The sequence below is a fragment of the Antrostomus carolinensis genome, unplaced genomic scaffold (assembly GCF_000700745.2).
Source record: "Antrostomus carolinensis isolate BGI_N321 unplaced genomic scaffold, ASM70074v2 scaffold32790, whole genome shotgun sequence".
Taxonomy (NCBI): Eukaryota; Metazoa; Chordata; class Aves; order Caprimulgiformes; family Caprimulgidae; genus Antrostomus; species Antrostomus carolinensis.
The window spans coordinates 2772-23991 of NW_010289680.1; the positions used below are offsets into that span (position 1 = coordinate 2772).

Sequence of the window (21220 nt, forward strand, 5' to 3'; positions counted from 1 at the left end):
GAAACCAGTGAAGACAAAAGAACTGCAGGCTGCAGAGGCCCTCAATTAGCCTATCGCCCTTTAATTACAAATGAGGAGGCACAAAGTAGGTAGAACTTGTACTGACTTGCTAAAGGCACACCAAGCTTGTACGACTGCCTTCTGGAGTACTTGGGGCATGAGAACCCACTGCTATTTATCAAAGCAGCATTGCATATTATAAAATGTTCAGCATTCCCTTAATAAAGATGCAGTTTAGAACTTCAGTTTTGTTTCAACAAACACAAATGCTATTTCAAGAAATATATTATATATTTGGAAACAGAACCATGTGACATGAGTGCTTGAAAGAAAGCCATTTCATTTTTAATATGAATACTTTGCAAAGTATTGGCTGCATGTACACAACCATGCATAGTTTGAAATCTTGCATAATGATGATGGCTACAATTCCAACTGCCAAGTGGTAAGTAAAAGACTTTTGTGCTAAAATAAATAAATAAATGAATGAATAAATAAATGGTGCATGGCTGAATTGCCTCAATCTTTAAGAAGTCAGCTAAACCAAGCTCGCTATCACTGAACTTGCTTCTATCATATATACGAAGGACAGGCATTGATTTGCCACAGATGGCAGGCAATGTTCAAATTTGTAAGTAAAAGACCAGGACAGTACTCCTATCTACACTAGCAGTTACAAGTGTAATAGTTTTCTGGCTATCAAAATAGTTTTCAATGGTATACATGAGTGTTTTTCTGCTATAACTGTATCTATAGGTCTTGAAATTTATTTCCTCATTTTTCTGACAGAAACAGTTACCAAAGCAGCTGTTTGAAATGCGGATATAGCCTGAAGCTACTGGCTTCCACTACCACAGCTATATACACTTTCAGAAGTTTTTCCCTTGGACACTGCACTGCAATCAAAACACATTAAAAAAAAAAAAGGAAGAAAATTAAAGATACTATATCATTTCCAAGAAAACAGTTCTTGTCTTACAGCCTGCCTTGTGGGAAATGTATGTCAGAAACCTTTAACTTCAACTTTAAAATAGGTTTTATTTTAACTTTCCTGAGTACTGATTCAGTTTTTTAAACTAGCAAGTAATGACAGAAGTTGATTAAGAAGATTGAAGGGGGAAAAAAGGAGATCTTTTAATTAGAGATTAGAAAGTCCTGTGTATTGGAGATGGGAAGGTTTTACATTTTCTGGTTTTGAATGCAATGCTTTCGTAGTGATGCCCTAAAAATGAAAGACACATGCCTTGTTCAGTTAGCTGCCAGTGGTGGGCATTGTCATCTTGTTTTACCAACTGATTGAGCTTTTCTGGAAAGGCGGCAGCATATGATGCTTTCAAACTAAAGACATAACTGAGTCATAATGGTAGAAAAAAATTTACTATATTCAAGTCCTACAGCAATGTTCAAAACTGCTCCATCTACTGGGACTAGAGAAAAATCAAGACAAATTTCATGTGTGAGTATTCATGTGTGCAAGTACTCTTTCTGCTAAGTACAAGATATTTTGAATATACTGGATAGAGATGATGAAATCTTGATACTATTAAAATTCACTGTAGCATTTTGGTTTATTTTCATGAAGCCAAATAAAATTTTCAAATTTAAACTATTTTATTAAGCACACTGTAATATTATCTAGATATTCCAAGTGGGAACTGAAGTTCAAAATTTTTAAAATATTAAAACACAGAGAATATAAGCTGTATAAAAATTAAGTACATGATCCTGGAAATGCCTGTGTTTAGGATGAAAGTTATGCATTGAACAGTCCTAGATATGGATTTACTGTGAAGAAGAGATTTAATGGTAAGAGGTAACAGTTTTCTCCTATTATAAGGGGGTCACTAAAATACACATAATGGCTGAAGCCTGTTCCTATTTGTAGAGTGGCCACAGCAGTCATGTTCATATTGTTGAGAATGCACGATATATGTAAAATTAAATATCTAAGTTCTTTAAAGTTAGCATGTAACATAATTGCTTTTCATTTTATATAAAGTTTATGTAATAAAGTATTTCTACTCTTGACATTGAAATGCCATATTTAAAAAGAATAACATAATAAATATGGTCTTGCTGTATTTTTATGCCTTGAAGAAAATAATAGTAGCACCTTTATTTCCTTCTAAATGAAATGTAAATTTAAACTAGAAAATGACTGACTTTGGAAGAGTGATCTGTTTTTTTTTCTGAAATGGCTCATAGAACAGAAAACTAGTTTTATATAATATATTAAAAAACTGCAAAAGTAATGTTTCTGAAATGGCTTGCAGATAAAATGTTATACAGAACAGCTCACATTAGCTTGTTCTTGGACAATGTTTTTGTAACTTATTAATTCCTCCTTCGTTGGCATCTAACTGGAGACCAGTGGAAAAAATGGTTTATCACTGAGGCAAAAAGCTTTGTGTCCCCTTCAGGGAAGACTGAACCAACAGCTTTAAGATAGCATCATGCTAAGGAAAGAAAATTATTTTAGAGTGTGTAAATATTCAGAAAAACTTGCATATTTTCCTGGTTAGAATAGGATGTGCCAGTGACGAAGAGCAGAAAATAAAGCCATAGGTTAACTGAGTTACTTAGAATCTCAAAATACAAATACCTAACAGATAATGAAAAATAGATCAAGGCATTATCTATGTATCTGGGATGGCGAACGCCTGTTTCATGAAAGTCCTCTTTCTATCTTCCAAATGTGCTACTCCAGCAATGCCAGATTTTCTGCTGAGTTCCAAAATACTTAGTCTAATACAAGCCAGTGTAGCAAAACCAGGTCAATTCTTAGATGGAAATATAGGGAAGAGGTATGTGGAATCCAGACTTAGAAGTCCACGTTTATATCCCAGTAAGATGGATATTTATGCCTCACTATAACACAAACACCATGCTGTTCTGTCCTTAAGCTCCCCAGTTAGAAAGAAACCCATCTTTTATAACCAGTTTATACGAAAGACAGCAGTAGGCACAAGAAAACCAACCAGTTCTCTCCTGTAAGTAGAATTCAAAACCACAAATAAGAGACAATGTACAGATAAAACAAGGGCTGAAAGAGGGTTCTCCCCTTCACTGTATGGTATGAACAGATATAACAAACTATTTGCTCTGTAAATAAGAAATTAACCAGATAACCAGATATGCGTAGTAACAAATCACCAAAAATCATGAAGCTAGCGGATCTAGCCATCACAGTCCTGATCAACCATCAAGACAGACCTCCTTTCCTCAAGGTACAACAAACCTACATTTGATTTCAAAAAGATTTGTAGTGACTGCTGATTTTTTTACACAGACCTCTCTTCTAATCTCTGCACCTAAGTTTCAGAATAAAAGGAAACAGTCTTTAGGTACCTCAGGGAAATCCAGCCTGTTAGTAATAATTCATGAACACTTTCTCATCAATAATACTTAATGCAAGAAGCACTATAACTCAACAGTGATTAAGCTCATTTGGATTACTACTCTCTGAAGCACGGTTAGGAAAGTTTTAAAGAAAGCTCTATGGAAAAGCATCAAACATTTTCTCTCAGAAAAATTACAGGTCCACTAGCACAAGTCAGTTACAAAAGTAACTGAATCTGAACTTCGCCTGCTAACTGCAAACTCAAGACAGATTAAATGCCTTGAGCACAGATTTACTGAGAGGAGAAGGGAAAGCGTGAGGGGATTGTACTACTCCACCTATTTGTATCACTTATTACTGTATACTTTCAACATGACTGCAGGGCTGTTACCATGTTCCATGTTCCTCTTCATGTTATGGATACTTCAACCCCTAAACCATACTAAAAAAAAGATTTAATCTGATCTTGCAAAATACTAGCAGATGATAAAATTAAAAGATAAAATAAAAAGATAAAGAGAAAAGAACAGATATTGGAGAAGACTATCAATGGTCTTGACTACTAAGCGGAAACAAATGTTGCTGTCAATTGACTTTGTTGAGAGAACCATCAGCACTAGAAACAGGATGACTCAGAACTACTTTTTCACATGAGTTGCAAAGATTCATGGATAATTAATCAGTGAATAATCCTAAATTCTGAACACTCCCATCAGCATGGCAAAATATCAATCTGAAACTCAAAATCCCTTAATCAAACTCAGATTTAAAACCCTTAATATGATCATGAATTTCTGAATTTTTGAATGCAATCTTGCTTTTTCCTGGTTTTGTTTTAAACAAACTTTTGCTTCTTTTCGAGTTATATATTGACAATTTGGTAAAAACTTGTATATATCCCATTTCAAACCCACATCAGTATTTTCTTTGTTACAATTATACACTTCTGCCTTCCTTATATACATCAGACAACTTGTAAATGATTAAAGGTTTGCGAGATTATGAACAATGCCATCAAAAAACAACAAAAAAACCCCCAAACCAAACCCACATGTCACATTTACAAAATCCTGCAACTGCTTTTGAGAAATGTTTTGAATGGTTATTCTTAAATAACACAGTCCAAAATTTAAAAATTTAAAAATTGAGTGATCAGCAGAATGATCATAATTATAATTATGTTTTGCAATGATAACAGGCCTTTTTCTACTGTAGCTACAGCTTTCAGTTCCAGCATCATTAAGAGATTCTTCAAATCACTTTTTAAATATCCTTTTCCCTCAGGATTTTCACTTATACCTAATTAGACTACTTACCCCATGCCATGTAATTCCCCATTGCCAAAACTGCTAAATGCTTCAATAAGAAGGAGGAGGGCACCAGCGGAGCAAGGCAGATGTAATGTCATTGGTTAACAATAGAGGTGTGAAGCAACTGCCGTAATTATAAAACTCATTAATTCACAGTGTTTAGGGGGAAAAAAAAAATCCTTGGCAATAACTCAGTTGAAATGGCAAGTCTTTTCAATACTACATCAGACTGAAAAAAACCCTTTTAATTTACACCTTCAACAAGGCAGAATAATAATTCCACTAGTAATTATAAAAAACATCTGCAGAAAAAGTAAGGAAAATTGTCAGCTATAATGGCATCCAGCATTTGTATATACTTTTCATCTTTCAAATTGACACATGGCACATTTTGACCCCTAACTGATTTTATTTTTAGTCTTATTACTCTTAAGACTGTAAATGGAAAACTTCCAAGACTATCTTTCCAGAAAAAAAAATAAATAAAATTAGAAAGAATTAAAGATTAATGAATTTTAAATTTTACAATCTCTTCCCAACAGTAGCATCCTGTGTTTTATCTACAACAGCAATATTTGCCATTTACCTTTGCACTTTATAGATCCAAGCTGTTTAAATAGATGAGAAGCCCTGACATAAGATGGACAGCGCTAGGATCTGCTTCACATCATTCATCTTCCATATGCTGCTCACTAGCTTAGGCAGTGTCATTAATTGTCCCCATCGCTACTAATGCTATTCTCGAAATTTCCCTGTCCAAATCTGTCTGAAAAAAAATTCAAAAGTTTCTAGGCAGAGAAAATTTTCTCTAGAGAGAAGAAAAGATTTTGAAGAGACAGCAGGTGCAGGAAAGCTCTCACCTTGAATACTCAACTTTATATTATTTAACTTCTGTTAAATTTCTTTTAAAAATGTCAGTTATTTTACATACAGCATATATGGGAATTGTGTTTGATTACCATTTTGAATTCAGCCAAATACACTGAATTTCATTTCATATAATTTGCAATGTTTTCTGACAAGAGAACAACAGATATTGCAAGGTCAGTGATAGCAATTCCCCTGTTTAGGCTGTCTAACACTTTCCATTATAAAAGATTACTATCGCCTTTATTTCTGAGCTATAACACTCTGAATGTTTGCAGTAGGTGATTTAAATTTATCAAAAAGAAAGTCTCTGTGCTAGAAAAGTGGCTTTCCTAGTGTCATAAAATGCTGATTAGGTTTTGTTGAGATGCAGACTGTCAAATAGCACTATTTTTATTTTTCTTCTTGCATTTCTCCTCAGAGAAATTTTGTCAGCGTGCCAAAACAATAGTGAACACAGAAGTAACATTTATAAATACTGTAAGATAGAAATCTAGATTTTTAAGTTAACACTTGGAAGTCGGAATATTAACGAATTTGGGCCACTTGAATGACGTATATAAAAGAGCAGAGACTATGAACATAAGTGGGCTGAAATAAGTTTTCCTGGATAATATTCATGCACTTATTATTTCAAATATCTGTGTATAAGTGGAGTTAAACTATTTTGAAAAAGATTTTGTAGATATATCTACTTGAGTACTTAAAAAGGAAAATGGAGTAAAAGGATTCTTTTATGGTGAGAATGTAATACTGTGATGCTGCATTGTACAGCATGTCTCTAGATTTGTACCCTAAAATCATTTGCCTTGCATTGCACTTCTCTACTAAACAGTCACTAGACTAACAACGAACTGGCATTATTGCAGGTTATGACCTCAGGGACTGTGAGATGGCTGGGAGAAGGAAAAGAAGGCATTTTAGCACACAGGTCTTCCCCATATGTCTCCCTCACTTCTTAAAGATGTTGTATCTTCCAGATTGTCCCAGTGCAAAGTAGTGTCCCTTGTACAGATTTAGGATGTTGGTTTGCAGTTCTTATTCTAGTATTTTAGTATTATACCTAATTTACTTAGAAAAAAACATGTATCAGAGTTGTATAGGTCCTGCACATGATAAAGGGACATAAGGAGAGAAACAGGTGTAAACAGTAATTCTGATGTATAGATTAAATGAAACACTTGAAACATCAAAAATGATTCAGGTATATTACTCAAAACAACAAAAAATGAAATTACAGATCAGGGAAGAAAAGCTTTTGTTAATTTTCAGGTGTTTTTTCATACATTTGTAAGTGTCTTTAAGAGTCACGAGTTACATGTGTTGAAGTTACAAAAATACCAGCACTTACTGTCAGAATTAAGAGCAATTCTTCAATGTTGCTTTCAGGTTTCAACTGATCTTTGAACATGCCAATGGTCGGATGTTTCAAATAGTAATAGGAAGCAATGCGGCCGTATGTCAGAGGTTCAATGCTGCGATTATCCTGTTAGAAGAGGAATCAAATGTACATGGTTCCTACATGGTTCAATATAAATGGTTCCTACAAAACTGTAAAATATTTTAATGCCTACTTTATAAGAGAGAACAGCAAAAATGATTTAGCGTCATAATTTAGCTGCAACCCCAATTGAGCTCAGTTTGCAACCTAAGTCTTACCAATAGCTCCATAGACAACATCTCAAATCAGGAGCATGTATGTATCTTGCTGTTCCTAACGTTTAAGTGCATATATCTTACTAAACCTTGTAAAGCACAGATTAGTCTTACCTCCCCAATTTCAATACAGTAGGAGCATTCCAAATCAAAGAGAGATTTCTCAACAAGGCTTGAGAGGTACTTATTCATAGTGTCATGGCTCACATCTTCCAAGTTATAGTAACTAGATAAATTGAAAACAGATGCATTACGTGAGTACTTTTTACACTCTGAAGATTTTTAACCATAACATCTTGCAAGAAAACTAACAAGGCTGCTATAATACACACACATACCTGGAACAGCAAATACTGACATTGAAGAATCAAACAAAGAACTATTCCCTTATGAAGTCTAACAATAAATTCATTATTCTTAAATAGTTTGTGGGAGTAATCAACATAATATAAGAATGTACATATGGAAAGATGGTAATTTATCTATCTATTAATAGGAAGGTTGATACAAACAGAACCGGACTGGCTATATTTTGTTAGTGGGAAAATTTTCCTGATTGCATAAGTGTATTTTCCTGATTATATAAGTATGAAAGTGAACAAGCAACACTAACACAAGTAACAGTATTTTAACTTCAAGAAAAAGGAAGAAAATTCACCAAGGATAGCAACTGTTCTTACACCCTGGAACTCTGAAAATAAAACCTAGGCATATAGTGACATCTCTTGAAAAAGTAACCCTACACCAATCCAAATGTTGGTGTTTGTTTTTAGACTTCTGTGTCATTTTATTCTGAAAGTTGAATTGATAAAAAAAGGAATAGGGTATTTGTCAATGTGGTTACTTCACTTGTTCATTTTCAAGTAAAATTGCTTAGGTAAACAATGGTTCTTAGTTATCTCTATGAAGGAAAAATGTTTATAAAGTGTACCAAAACATATTGTTATGCCAGCATATAAAGAAGACCCAGTGACTGAAATTTGCACTCTTTAACTGTAGAACTTAAGCTGTATTATAAGATTCTTACTCACACAAACTAAAGTAATTTCAAGGAGAGCTTTACCTAGAAAACTTCAGATAAAAATGTAGTAAGAACCTGTGTCCTAGATTCAAGAAAGGCACCAGTTCAGAAAGTAACGAGTTCATTGAGCAGTAAAGAAAAACTGAGCATGCTCAGAAAGTTTAAAAATTCTTAATTTAAGTAGAGCAATTAAATAATTAAATTTCAAAGTGGAATTCAAACAAACTAAAAATTTGATGATTTACTGAAATGTTAAAAAGCACAGTAAGAAAGGTTGTCCCTGCTCATTTAATTCTGTAAAATACTGTCACAGAAACAGACTACTGAGATTGCTGCAATGGTAAAAGATGCTCTTTTGTTCATACAAGCTGCTTGACTAAAATTTCCCACTGTTACGATGTACTCGGCATCCCCACTGGAAACAATACCACATGCTGTAACGGAGAGTAGGTTCTTTCAGTGTTATCTTGTGCAGGTGAACAACTGGCTGCAAAACAGTATGCCGAGATTCATTTTAGCTGATTTTACATAGTTGCAGCTATACCTGAGTTAGTCTTTTTTAACTCCCTTTACTACCAATGGAGAGAAATGTGCACTTGCAGAATGCTATTCATCTGAAGTATTTAATGTAATTGCTGACTAAAAAAAAAAAACTTTACACAATCACTTCAGTTGTTGCTGCTATATTTGGGCAGATTAATCCTATTCTCTGATTTAAGCTCTATTTCACTTACTGTAATGCTGTGGTTAGCAAATTTCAAAAGATGGACTTGCATTTTTATATACTACAAGCATCCTTCCAACTGTTTTATTAACAGAATCTGATTTGCATTATTATTTTCTTAAACAGAGTTTTTGACATTTATCTTTTGAGTAGCAATAGCATAACTGAAAAAAGTCTGCATGCTAAATAGTGGTACATTCATTTCCAGATTTTTTCCCTTGTTATTAATCCCAAATTATGGGGTTAATTCTCTGATGCTTTGATTGTTCACTTGTAATCAGGCAAAGTTGAAGTAAAACACTACTGCCATAAGAAAAAGATTAAAAAAATCTGTTCTGATACCAGGAAGCAGTCAGTTACATTAGACAATAACAAAGTGTATATATATGGCAGTGGAGTATTCAACTCCGTGATATTTGATATAGGTTCACATTGAGATGATCTCAAATATTTAAAACACAGCTATGGCCTAAGGGAAAAAAAACCCCAACAAATACATAATTATATTGACTAAAAAGTTTTATACAGTAGACAGCCACACATTATCAGCCTTATGCAAGTAAAACTTATTTGTAGCAAAAGTACTCTAACACTGTTTTCAATGCAACTTAATTTTCATGACTGTCTCCTTTTAAATTTACTGAAGTAATATAGTAATGATAAAAAATGATCAATATTTCTATCTGCACCTTTTATCTGCCTGACAACCTATCACTGAAAAAATTTAGAATTTGTTTATTAGCAGAAATTATTTTATAACATTTTGTTTACCTTCTGAAAATAACTGAGCAAATTAACTACACAAGTTATTTAAGGATGTGAAAAGATTTTCTATTTTCTACATCTAAACCACTAATGATTCATTAAGATTTCTCTCTAAATTGAATTTAACATTACTGAAATGATAATAATTAAAGCACTTTGTTGTCACAGTTGTCAGACTTTCACCGCATCATTTCAGCACTGTTATTTGCAGTACCACAACACTGATGATGAATACTGGTAAAACAAAGGAACAGATATGGGCGATACACTGAAATTATTTTTTGAGACACTAATTCAAGCAGATTTTATCTTGGGCACTGCCTAATTTGCAGTATTTCACACTGAAGTTGTAATCATAAAGGCGTTATAATGCCTTTTAAACATTATGTGAATTTTAAATTTTCAGATTTTTGGTAGTTTTTTGTGAGAAGAGTAAATATCTAACTGCCTGCTGCAAATGAAACAATGTAAAGAAAAATCTTAAATGGTTGTAATCTTGAGTGAAGTGGTACCAGTGTGTTTTAACTACTATCTATAATGGGGTAAATATAATTTTGAGCACACCCACAGGAGCTTCTTGGTCACTCAGCATATTTTCCCCTAATAAAAAGCGAAGCCATTCATCTAGAAAGACTATGTTAAAATCATTAGTGAAAACAGAGGTATGATGACATTAGACAGTATTTTGAATGCGCAGGCATAAATGCAAGTTGAATTTTGCATGTTGGTATGCTCCAAGTATAAAAACTGCATCATATGTGAGTTCCTCTATGAAGCTATATTACCTAACTATTTAATTACAGATAAAGAATAAAAACAATGCAGTTTCATGCTCACTGCATTGAATCATCTAGTCATTATTTTCCCTTTGCTATAAACAGACAGCCTACCTTTTTATCAGCACACCATTTCATTTATTTCACAGTGAAGCCCAGTTTCACAATAATTGACTTGTCAGAAGCTCTAATTTATGAGGCTGGGCTCTGTAAGCCTTCTCCTATATTGGACTCAACCTGCACACAAGCAGGGTTGAATATTTACAATGCTGTTAACAGGTGCTGAGTTGTTTAATGATTCTAATAGCCAGAAGCGTACTGAGAAAGCCAGCGGGATCACAATTACAGGCTGTTTGAACACAACAATTACTCGTCCCCTGAGAGGTGTGAAAGTCAAAGGCAGTTTTATCCTAACAGCATCTAGCACATGGGCTAGACAGGCTAACTTCCATTAGTAGTCCATTGGGAAAAAGCAATAACAAACCCCTAGGTATCATAAAAATTTACAAAGTATGTACAATTTAAACAATCAAAAACTGCGAAGTTTTTGTTATCTTTTAAATAATATATTTTAAATCCCAAACCTTGTACAGTTTAGCAAGAACAACAAACGGTGAAACATGAACTTATTTCTCTAATCTAAGAAAGTGTGGAATTTCATCAGCTGAGAAAGACAGAAAGACGTGCAGGAACATAAAATGTAGATGAAGTTACACAAAACATTTAGAATTTAATGTGAATGGTGGCAATCATTTCCTGTTTAGCTTATGTAAACCTGACCTGAGATCTCTCTGGGAAATTTTTCATCAGCCTTGAAATGGTCCTGCTATAACTGTCAATGCTGTGAAGTCATTTGTTACAGCACCATGTTTTTTATGTTCAGATTATACGGTAGTAATAGTGACACAAATAATGAAAATCAGGGGCAGAGTCAGCCAAAATATTACAAGAAAAAACTTGCTAGCTGGAAGACTTTTGAAACAAATGCTCAAAAAAGATGAATCTACAGTATTCGCCTGATAGCAAGAAAGTGTGCTTTCTGAGATTTTACAGTCCTGAAAGCAGAATTTTGTTATGAGGAAGTATGGGGGACGCACAGGGAGTCATTTTGGTAAACCGCTTTACTGCAGTCATCAACTGTGTTTACTTTCATCAGCTTGCAGCCTTCAGCAGCTGCCATCTTCAAATGGTACCATGGAAATGATACTGAGTATATGGCTCAATTGATGGACCTTCATAGCCAGAGAGCTATGAACCAATGTACCAACTCACTTCTGTTGTTAAGGCATCACTGACTGACTCTGGAGTCCGTGACTGGCTTGCTAAAATGCATTACAGCATGCACAAGTGCTGCAGACAGTAATCTCTATCTGTGTTTTACTTGCATCTTATTTTCTGGCATTAATACATTTGCTTATGCCAGGTATAAGAAACAGCTACACTGCTACCTTGAATCAGTTTTAGTATGTTGTAAATTGTGGTTATTTAAAAAGATTAATAAAAAAAAAAGAGTCCAGTTTCTCTGACATCAGCAAGGTATTTGCCTCCACATCAGTGCTCTAATTAAAGTATTTACAAGAAAGTTTACCTTGTAAGGTACCTAACCTAAGATGTGTTCATAAGGTGAGGAATCAGAGGTAACAGGCACATGTAAATTTGCTTACATATTGATTGGGCATTTCTTTTTCCTGTTATATATTCCAACAGATAATTTGTACAGGTAAGTCATATCCAAGAGTAGGAAGAAAATTATGTGAATTTGCTTTCTGAATAGGGAGATACAAGGTCCTCAGCTTTGCATTCTCACCTAAGACTGGAGCAAGCTGGGGAACAGGAGGCGGCTCAAACTCAGCAGCCTGGGGCTTCCCAGTCTGAGAGAATCAAAAAAACTTTATTTGTGTGAATAGTTTGGTAAGAGCACTCCATGAACTACATTCCTGTACTTTTCACATCACTGTGACCCTAATAATTTAAAAGAACAAGCTCCTGTTATGAAATTCAAAATAACGCTTATAACTGTTATTTATTAAGTATATACACATGCACACAGATCTAAATGTGACTGTAAAAGAAAGAATCCACCCTAAGAAATAACTGTTTACCAGCTCAAAATATGGATATTGGTAATTACTGCAGTGCAACATACCTTCACCTTTTAAGCTTCTGTTCTTAGTAGCTACTGCCAAACTTTTCTATTTTATGTTAGTTAATTTAACTTTCTTCAGTAATTCCCCCTTCTGATGCAATTCCAAAAAAGCCCTAAAATTCTGAATAACTGTGATTCTGTCACTGAAATACACGTACAAAATACATTATATCCTGACTAGCTGATATTAGCTGTCACCTCAATACCAGAAACTATATTGGAACATTATACAATCATAATTTTTATTCAGATGTTTTATTAGATATAATCAGCTAATTATATCGAGAAAAGGAAATTTTAAGTAAAATATAAGTGTGTGATGATAAGAGCATCAGTTGAGATAATTTAATTATAATTTATGCTACATTATTCTTTCACTCCAGAAAACTTTGTAAGACTGACATAAAGTTAAAATAATAATAATTCTTAGAATGAATTAATAAAACAATTTTTTCAGGTCTTCACAAGGAATTTACACAGAAAACTGATTTTATAAGTGTTTATGTATACACACACACACTCTGTATATATTTATAAATACATAAAAAACCTCACACATTTTAACAGTGATGTGATCTGTGCTCTCAGAATATCTAAAAATTAACTTTCCAAATGAAAGCTGATTCTGCTTAAGTTTACATATATTGTAAATTTCTATTTCTCTTTTACTGCACACGTATCTGGAAAATATCATAACCTGATTTACAGAAAATGCTTCCCATAGCCATTTCTCTTTTGTAAAAAGTTGCAGATTATAATCTTTTATAACGGTCAAAGAATGAAATAGACAAGGAATTTCAGCCAAGGAAAGGAGACAGATGATCCTCTCAAAATAGCCTCTTTCAAAGAAGATCCCTTCACTGATCTGTCTCGTATGATCTTGACTAAGTAAAGAACATATCAACTAAAATTGTATGTGTAAAGGAGAGCATGTTGTAGTACTTGATTGAAGTAGCACAGAAACTGACTTAACGTGCAAATTCAAAAACCTCCATGTTTAGGAATAATTGTTTTGGGGGAGGGAAAGAACAGGGAGGAAACTCTGGATATTGAGAGTGATACACTTTGATAAACAGTTTTACTTCGACCGCCTCTCCCATTTGCACATCATCTCTTGAACAACATGCACATGACTAGTCAGTATACCTCTGAACAAAACTAGCACTCAGCTATTCCACTTCCTCAAATCAACAGCTCAATAACTAGACAGTTAAAACACTGACAGAAAAAAAAACCCAAAACCAACCAGATTTCAAGATATGGGGGTTCATCAAACAAGAAAATTAAAATGGCTTGATGAGAAGAAGTATTGCAACATGCAAAGATTTTCAACTCCACCATTAAAAAGGACCTTATTACAAGTCTAACAAATTATCTCAAGTGTGCCATAAAAACTTTCATAATGACTGCATATTTAGAAGAAACCTGGATACTTAGAGCAAAAAGGATACTTTGATCTCTATCTTATAACAAAGGCAGATTAACATTACTTAAATAGTACAAATTGTAGGCATTCAGTAAAGCATTTTATGATACTGGATTAGAATAGAATGATCCTAGATTTGTTTATGCAGCTTTAATATACAAGTAGCTAAAACTGGCAAGGAGAATATAAATCTTCTGCATATTATCTAAGCCCATTATTTTGGGGATTTACAGCATCACATGCAATGACTTTTACGCCAATGAATCCCAAGGCAATTTGCCAATCATGCATATGGGAATTACTTATTCACCTCTAAGGTACAATCACCTGCTGTCTGGAAAATAGTTCTTGTTTCACAGTGGAGAGAAAGTCAACAAAATTGCTTTGGGGCAGGACATGATAAAGAACACTGTATCAAATGACACTAAGTAGGTATTGTGGAACTACCCAAACCAAAATTCAGCCACTGTGCTCCTACTCCTCTGAAAAAAATAACACCTAAAAATTTTGGATTGTTCTTGTTTGGTAATATCAATTCTTCCATATGCTCATCTATGGTGCAGTAAACTCCATTACTATATGGAAATTTATTCAAAGTTATCTCAACTATCACTGACTTATCTTCATAAAACTCTTCAGTTTTCCTTTGATGTATCTTACTCAAACACAGACCACGCTGGAACTGCTTGGCTTGCAGGAGGTCTGAAAATACCACAGACAGTAGGTCCAGGAACTCTACTAACTGCACAGTTTAGTAACTTCGGATGAAACTTAGGAGAATTTATTATCATGCCAAAGAATGGAAAGTGTGCACGTCCATTGCATTTGCAGTTGGTATCTAGAAGTGACCTCTTTGACACAGTCAATAATGTCCTTTATTTTTCTCCCAGCATGACCAAGTACAGAAGGAACGCTGAGTACCTCTCTGTGGATGAGACAGGGGGTAACGCAGCACAACTTGTGAACTGCTCCAACCTGCATGTGTGGCGTTCCAATGAAAGACTCCAGTTTCATTAGAAACTTCAATATGTATTCCTATCTTGCCATTATGGACATGGTTAGTCAAGATCTGTTCATCTTGTTTCTCACGACAAAACCTCTGCAACTCACTATGAAATACAGAATGAGGTTTTTTTTCTTTTTTTTTCCCCTAACTTTCTTCCCACAATCCTCTCATTATAGCAGAACTTTTGCTTAAAAGTTGATATTGTGATAACTTGAGATTTAGCTTTCCATGACACTGCACATTAAAGAAACTGCTGAGAAAAAAGGACTGTCAGTAAACTTGCCAACCTCATACTCCAGTGGGAACCTTCCTTTATATTGGGAAGAGCTTTCCTATTAAATCAAATTACTACATTTCTAAATTCTTCACTTCCTTTGGCCTATATTTTGTGTCTTAAAAATCTACCCGCTACAGATACCACATGATCAAATCTTGACAATCAACAAAATCACTTCAACACAGCAATTCAAGAGCAAGACATTTTAAAATAAGAAGAGTGTCTGCAGTGACCTAGTTTTTAACACAAGTTCTAGTATGGATAATGTGTAAATTCCAAAGTCACACAACTAAACATAGCTTTACCCCCATCTGACCTAGAGAAAACCAGAATTTAGCTGTTTGTCACTCTCAGGGGAGAAATACCTTCCACATAATATATTCATTTGTTAGTTATGAAGTGAGAGAATTTAATGTTTTCTTTAGTTTACAGTTCTAACATTCTGCATTTTTTATTTCCCAAGAAGATGAGATGTAAATTCTGTTTTGTGAGAGATTCTCAGCATAGGACTAGATGCAGAATTCAAAACTAAGGAAGACTGAAAAAGAATTAAAGGAAATTATTTTATCACCTGCAGGTTCCCATCAGCAGTTGCTCATAAGGAGCCCAGCTGAAAATTTAGCCAAATGTTACGGACATTAACATGATTTCAGAAATACAGCACTCTGGAGTACATCAAGAAATATTAAGTGCTATAAACGCCTAATTTTTTATTTGCCATATTATTTTGGTGGGTGAATGATCACATGAGAGGTAACATAGAATTTACTCAAAACAATGTTGTGGCAAAGGCAGGCTACATTGCTGGAACAGCTCAGAATGATCTGCATACCAGCTGGAGCTAGGCAGGATGATAACAATCATTGAAAATATTGCACACATGGTTTCACCAGGATACTCTAATGAAAGTAAACTTTATCACAGAGAAACAGCTGATAGCTATTCTCTCATTTATTAGGAAAATCCAAGTCTTAATAGATTTTCTATAGAAAACTGGGCAGAACATATCAATGTGGTAGCTAAAAAAAAGTAACACATTATAAATACAATACCTAAAGGAATGCGATAATCTGGAGTTTTATTTTGGGGATGCTGATGTAGCCCTCTCAATAAGGCTATTTTATAGTTGTCAGTAAATTGTAAAGTTATCTGCCAAGAAATGCATTTATATTTAGAGAAAAAAATATTAAAAAAATGTGCACACAAGTTTTATTCCATGTGTGGGCCAGTACTGCTCCTACATTGGAGACCGCTAAGTATTCTGGGCTCCAAAAGCAGCGGGATCACCTTTGGATCAACTCTTCCCTCAAGTTACTTTTAGATTAAATTGCATTTGTATTTTATACTCACGTTGGGTTCATTATAAGTCGACGGAAGAAATAAGTCCAGGTAATATAATCCATAGCATCCTGCTTAGAAGTAATAGTTCCAGCAGCAATTTCAGCATTCAAGTGGTCAGCCAGCACTTCTAACAAGCTGAAGAACAGAAAACAAGAGGACTTAGCTGACTTTACAATCACAAAGACAGGTAATATATTTTGTAGAGTTGTGCATTAAAAGGTTTATTACTTTTAATCTGAAAATATTATATATTTATCTTCTGGTAAAAAAGAAGAGGGGAAGAAGGGGGGATGTAATTGCAAAGTCAGTCATCTCCTTTACATGATAGTGGAATGAAGCTAAAATTATTTTTTGATTGGACCAAGGATGCACAAGTGTAAGTGTAAGTCATGGAATGTATTCAGATGGAGTTACTCAGTGGTAACTTCTGAATGCTGTGTGTTGACCATATGATCATGCTGGTTTAATCCAATAGAGAATCATATGGAAAGACAAACAGGAAATGAAACAGTGGCAATAGCTTAGCTAATACTCGACAAATACTTGAGGGCTATTAAAATTACATCAAAACTGCTTCCCCCAGATTTTGCCTCATCTTCATCCAATATAAAAAAGAAAGAAAAAAAAAAAAGCAGCTACTTTTACCCAGAAAGATCTAAATAAACTCAGAAACACAGAAGAAACTCAGTTCAAAATGATTCTTACAAAGTAAAATACTGTTTAGTGTCATTACATGCAACAAAGACCTCCATTAGGGCATCTAATGAGATCATGTCTAGCTACAGTTCAATTAGGGAATGGCAAATATCCTTAAGGATAAACCTAGTTTTTCTTGTATTATAATCCTTTTTCTTTTCCTACTGTTCTTTCACTATTGCTAAAAGTAAAGAATAATTTGATATGAATAGCTGTTTTTACTGCTCTATACCACTGACTGCATGCTTCTAAAGGTAAGAACTGCAGATGTTCTACCCAGACTGTCCAGCAGAAACTGGACAGATAATTCAATAGCTATTCCATCATAAAGAGTGCTTTTTCTTTTGCTTCTAATATGCTGTATTTCAGATCCATGATCAGTGAGAGCACAAGCCCTGTCATGAGAGTTGTGTACTCAAGTCTTACAACTAAAACATAGACAATGGCTTTTGTAAAAAAAACCTTAATTAAAAAAATATGAAATTTAATTTTACAAATTGGAAATACTACACAAAGCTGATAAATCTGCTCTTTTGCAGAACAGATGGGAAAGCATTCTAAAACTAAAAACCCTCCTAAAAACCCCAAACAGTTACTCTTTGAAACTATGGAACCTCTTCCTTCAAATACCTGATCATGAAAGAGACCAACTCTAAGTTAATTGGATCACAACCTACATAGAACTTAATGAGATTGCTATTAATAGGTGAATCTTCATCTGAAAATTTATCAGATATTTTTGTTTATAGTAAAAGATAGAATGTATCAATCTACAAAGTAAATATATACACACAAAATGAGCTACTAGAAACATAGAATATTTATAGTATTCCACATTCCATAGTGTGATTACTACTGTTATATGGAAAATATGGTTTCTTTACTTAGAAGCATCACTTACCAATGAATTGAGAAATTTCCTAGTTTATGCTAGTGCCATCCAGTCTGGATATATCATGAACATTTTAACCACAATGCTCTTTTGACTTACTAGCTATCATTTTGAAGAAGTTGAACTCCTAGCCTTTTGTGCTAAATGAAATTTTTATGTTAAAAAAAGAAAAATGTGGTTTCCTAAGGAAATGAAGTGCATGTCACCACATTCTTTGTTTGCAAAAATTATATGTCTGTCTGTACACCACAGAAATTAACCTTCAAATACACCAGCCCATTTCAACTACATTTCACAGGTGGATAGCACTCTCAAGCTCCTACAAATTTCCTGGCTAGATAGAGGTCCAATTATCGCTTATGTTGAGGGATGAAATTTCCTTAGGAGAAAGATACTGTGAATTCCTCGTCACTGAGAAAAGCTTTCAGTGATGCTCATGCTTTATTAGATGTCTGAGAATGCCTCCACATAACATGCATGTATAGAAGACTGATGTAACTAGTTCTGCTTCTCGTTGAACAACTAAATATATTATGAATATCAAAACTAAGGCATGAGTTACATTATGCTGGACAGCAAACTTTGCATCAACAAAGTTCAGAGAGGCAGCAGAGAGGTGTTTCTACATTTCTAACAAAAATATTGCAATTTTGAAGTTAAAGGTGTTGAAAGTATACTAGTAATAGTTTACACCATGCAGATTTCTTTTTGAACTTGTGAGATTTTGAAGAATGTGATATTTAAAATGGTACAAGTATTCTAGGTAAAAAGTGCTAGAAACTCACCTATTTTTTTTTTCCTATTAACGATTTGTCACAGAATTTCAGAGAGGGTTCTGAGGATTATGCATAGTTGTCCTACACACTGGCCTTGAAGAACAGTTTGTGCTCTCATTCAAATGTCTGAGACAACACTCAGAAGCAGAGAAGCATTTGTAGTATTATCTGGGAACGGACTAAATAGCTCAACAGTGCTTCAAAACTCAAGGAAGAAAGATTTTTTCTGCCTAAAGATGAATAATATTTTTTAAAAAAATATTTTCCTCTAAGACCTCTATTTAGGAGATATTTGGCATAGGAATTTTGTTTAACTTTTCTCTATCAGTCATTTGTAGCATTGTTTATAGTTTGAGCAGCTTTTCTGATTGCTTTATCTTTACCTCGATTCCACTGGGAAAGGTTCATAAAGGAATTTTTTGTAGAAGTCTTTCTTAATGTCATGAACTAGAATTACAGCTTTTCCTTGGTCATCAAACTGTGGTCTCCCAGCACGTCCCATCATCTGAAGTACATCTGCCAAAGAGATAATAATGTATAAAACAAAGGTATTTATCTGAATGTATAAATAAATGTATTTACATCTGTATAATGTGTAATACAGGATTTTTTTATTTCTTTGGCCTCATATGCCCTATTGGTTTTGACACATCTAATTTCTTTTTCCATCTCAGATAAATTTACAGTGTACTGCTTTCTGGAAGAAATCTTCCTTGCATACTTGAAGACCACCCACTGCAATAGAATCCAAGCTTATATCTAATATAAATTTCCTCTACTCTTTTTCCATTTCACATCCATCCCTCAATTTGATCACATGCAATTTAAGATGACGAGTAAGAGAACTCATGAAGCCTACAATGTCAACTGTCTATTATTTCCTACTTTTCAAGTATATGGCTTCACAATAATGTAAGTTCCTTGTATAAGCTTTTCTGCTATATATAATTTCCTAGGTTTTGAATAGTTTAGAGGAAAAAAAGTAAAGGTAAATTCTAATTACTGACAGCTATGGTCTTTACCACTCAAACTTTAGGACAAATGATATTAGTTAGTAGCACTGGAGTAGAAATGGATTTGTATCATGTGTTGTCCCTATATCAGATCATGATATACAAATTTAAAAGCAGGTACAGTTAAAGCTTACCTCTACTACTATGCCTACATATAATCACTTGCAAATATTAGTTAGTGATGTTTATAAACACAAAAAATACTAGTTTATATAAAACATGCTCAACTTGCTACCCAGCCACTAAGATAAGTATGCTTGTCATCTGTTTGTTTGTGTCTTCTCATAATCTGAAAACTGCATCTCAATAGGTTGTTTCGTGTCTCGCTCATCAGAGCTCTGATTCCTTTTTGATGATCCCAACTGCTATTTAACTTCGAAGAAACAATGGAAAGCAATTTATAAGTAAGTTTTACATCTTTATTTTAAAACTTTTGATGTTTTGTGTATTCTCTATGAACTCTATCATACCTGCACAACATGTGGCTTGCAGTACCAGGCATTTTGAAAAGCGATTTCTTTGGCTTCAGAATCAATAAGCTTTTGGCCCAGGAGTCAGTTGGGGAAGGAAAAGCCAGAGGGTATAGAATGGCATACAGCAACGTACAGTGATAGGAGAAACAGCCCAACGATGATAAACAGTTTTTAGCAACACATTTTCATTTGAGTACTCATGAGCTACATAGACAGCAATGTTTTTTATCAGTTTATTCCTTTTTTAAATTTAGGAGTGACATGAAAATGTAAAATGAAACTACTTTGAAAATGATGTTTCTGAATAGGTACATGTACAGGAGGCTGATGAAGCCATTTCTTGCTTTTCTAATGTGGTGAATTAAATTGTGCACAATACCACACAGGAAATGGATTCACCAAAAAGTGTCAGGAAATTATTTTTGCCAATATCCACTAAATAAGTATCCAAAACCAATATTTTATTTACTGATTATGTGTTGCTTGTCTGCTTTTAATCACTGGACTAAACTCCTGAAATGTTAAATATGATACAACTGTCTGACTAAATGTCTAGTAACTGAGAAAAGGCCCCCCCCCAAAACCTCTGACTTCACTCAAGAGACATCTTTACTTATTTTGAAATTACTGAACACTCCAGAATAACTCTTTCTGCCCTCAGCAGCTTCTTTGTAGGCAACTGCATCCCTGATACAGAAAGGTAACCTCAGCAGGA

The 21220-nt window shown here is 34.1% G+C and overlaps 1 protein-coding gene across 1 annotated transcript in view; it reads right to left on the bottom strand.

Annotated features, from left to right (window-relative positions):
• Nucleotides 1–6868: 6868 nt before the first annotated feature.
• The window catches only part of ASCC3 (activating signal cointegrator 1 complex subunit 3), a gene marked incomplete at both ends in the record, with an annotated part of 52235 nt that continues 37883 nt past the window's right edge, over nucleotides 6869–21220 (bottom strand). Inside the window, 4 exons of the mRNA XM_010171215.1 lie at nucleotides 6869–7003; nucleotides 7288–7399; nucleotides 16665–16790; nucleotides 19403–19535. Coding sequence (XP_010169517.1) covers nucleotides 6869–7003; nucleotides 7288–7399; nucleotides 16665–16790; nucleotides 19403–19535 — 506 coding nt within the window. The remainder of the gene's footprint in view (nucleotides 7004–7287; nucleotides 7400–16664; nucleotides 16791–19402; nucleotides 19536–21220) is intronic.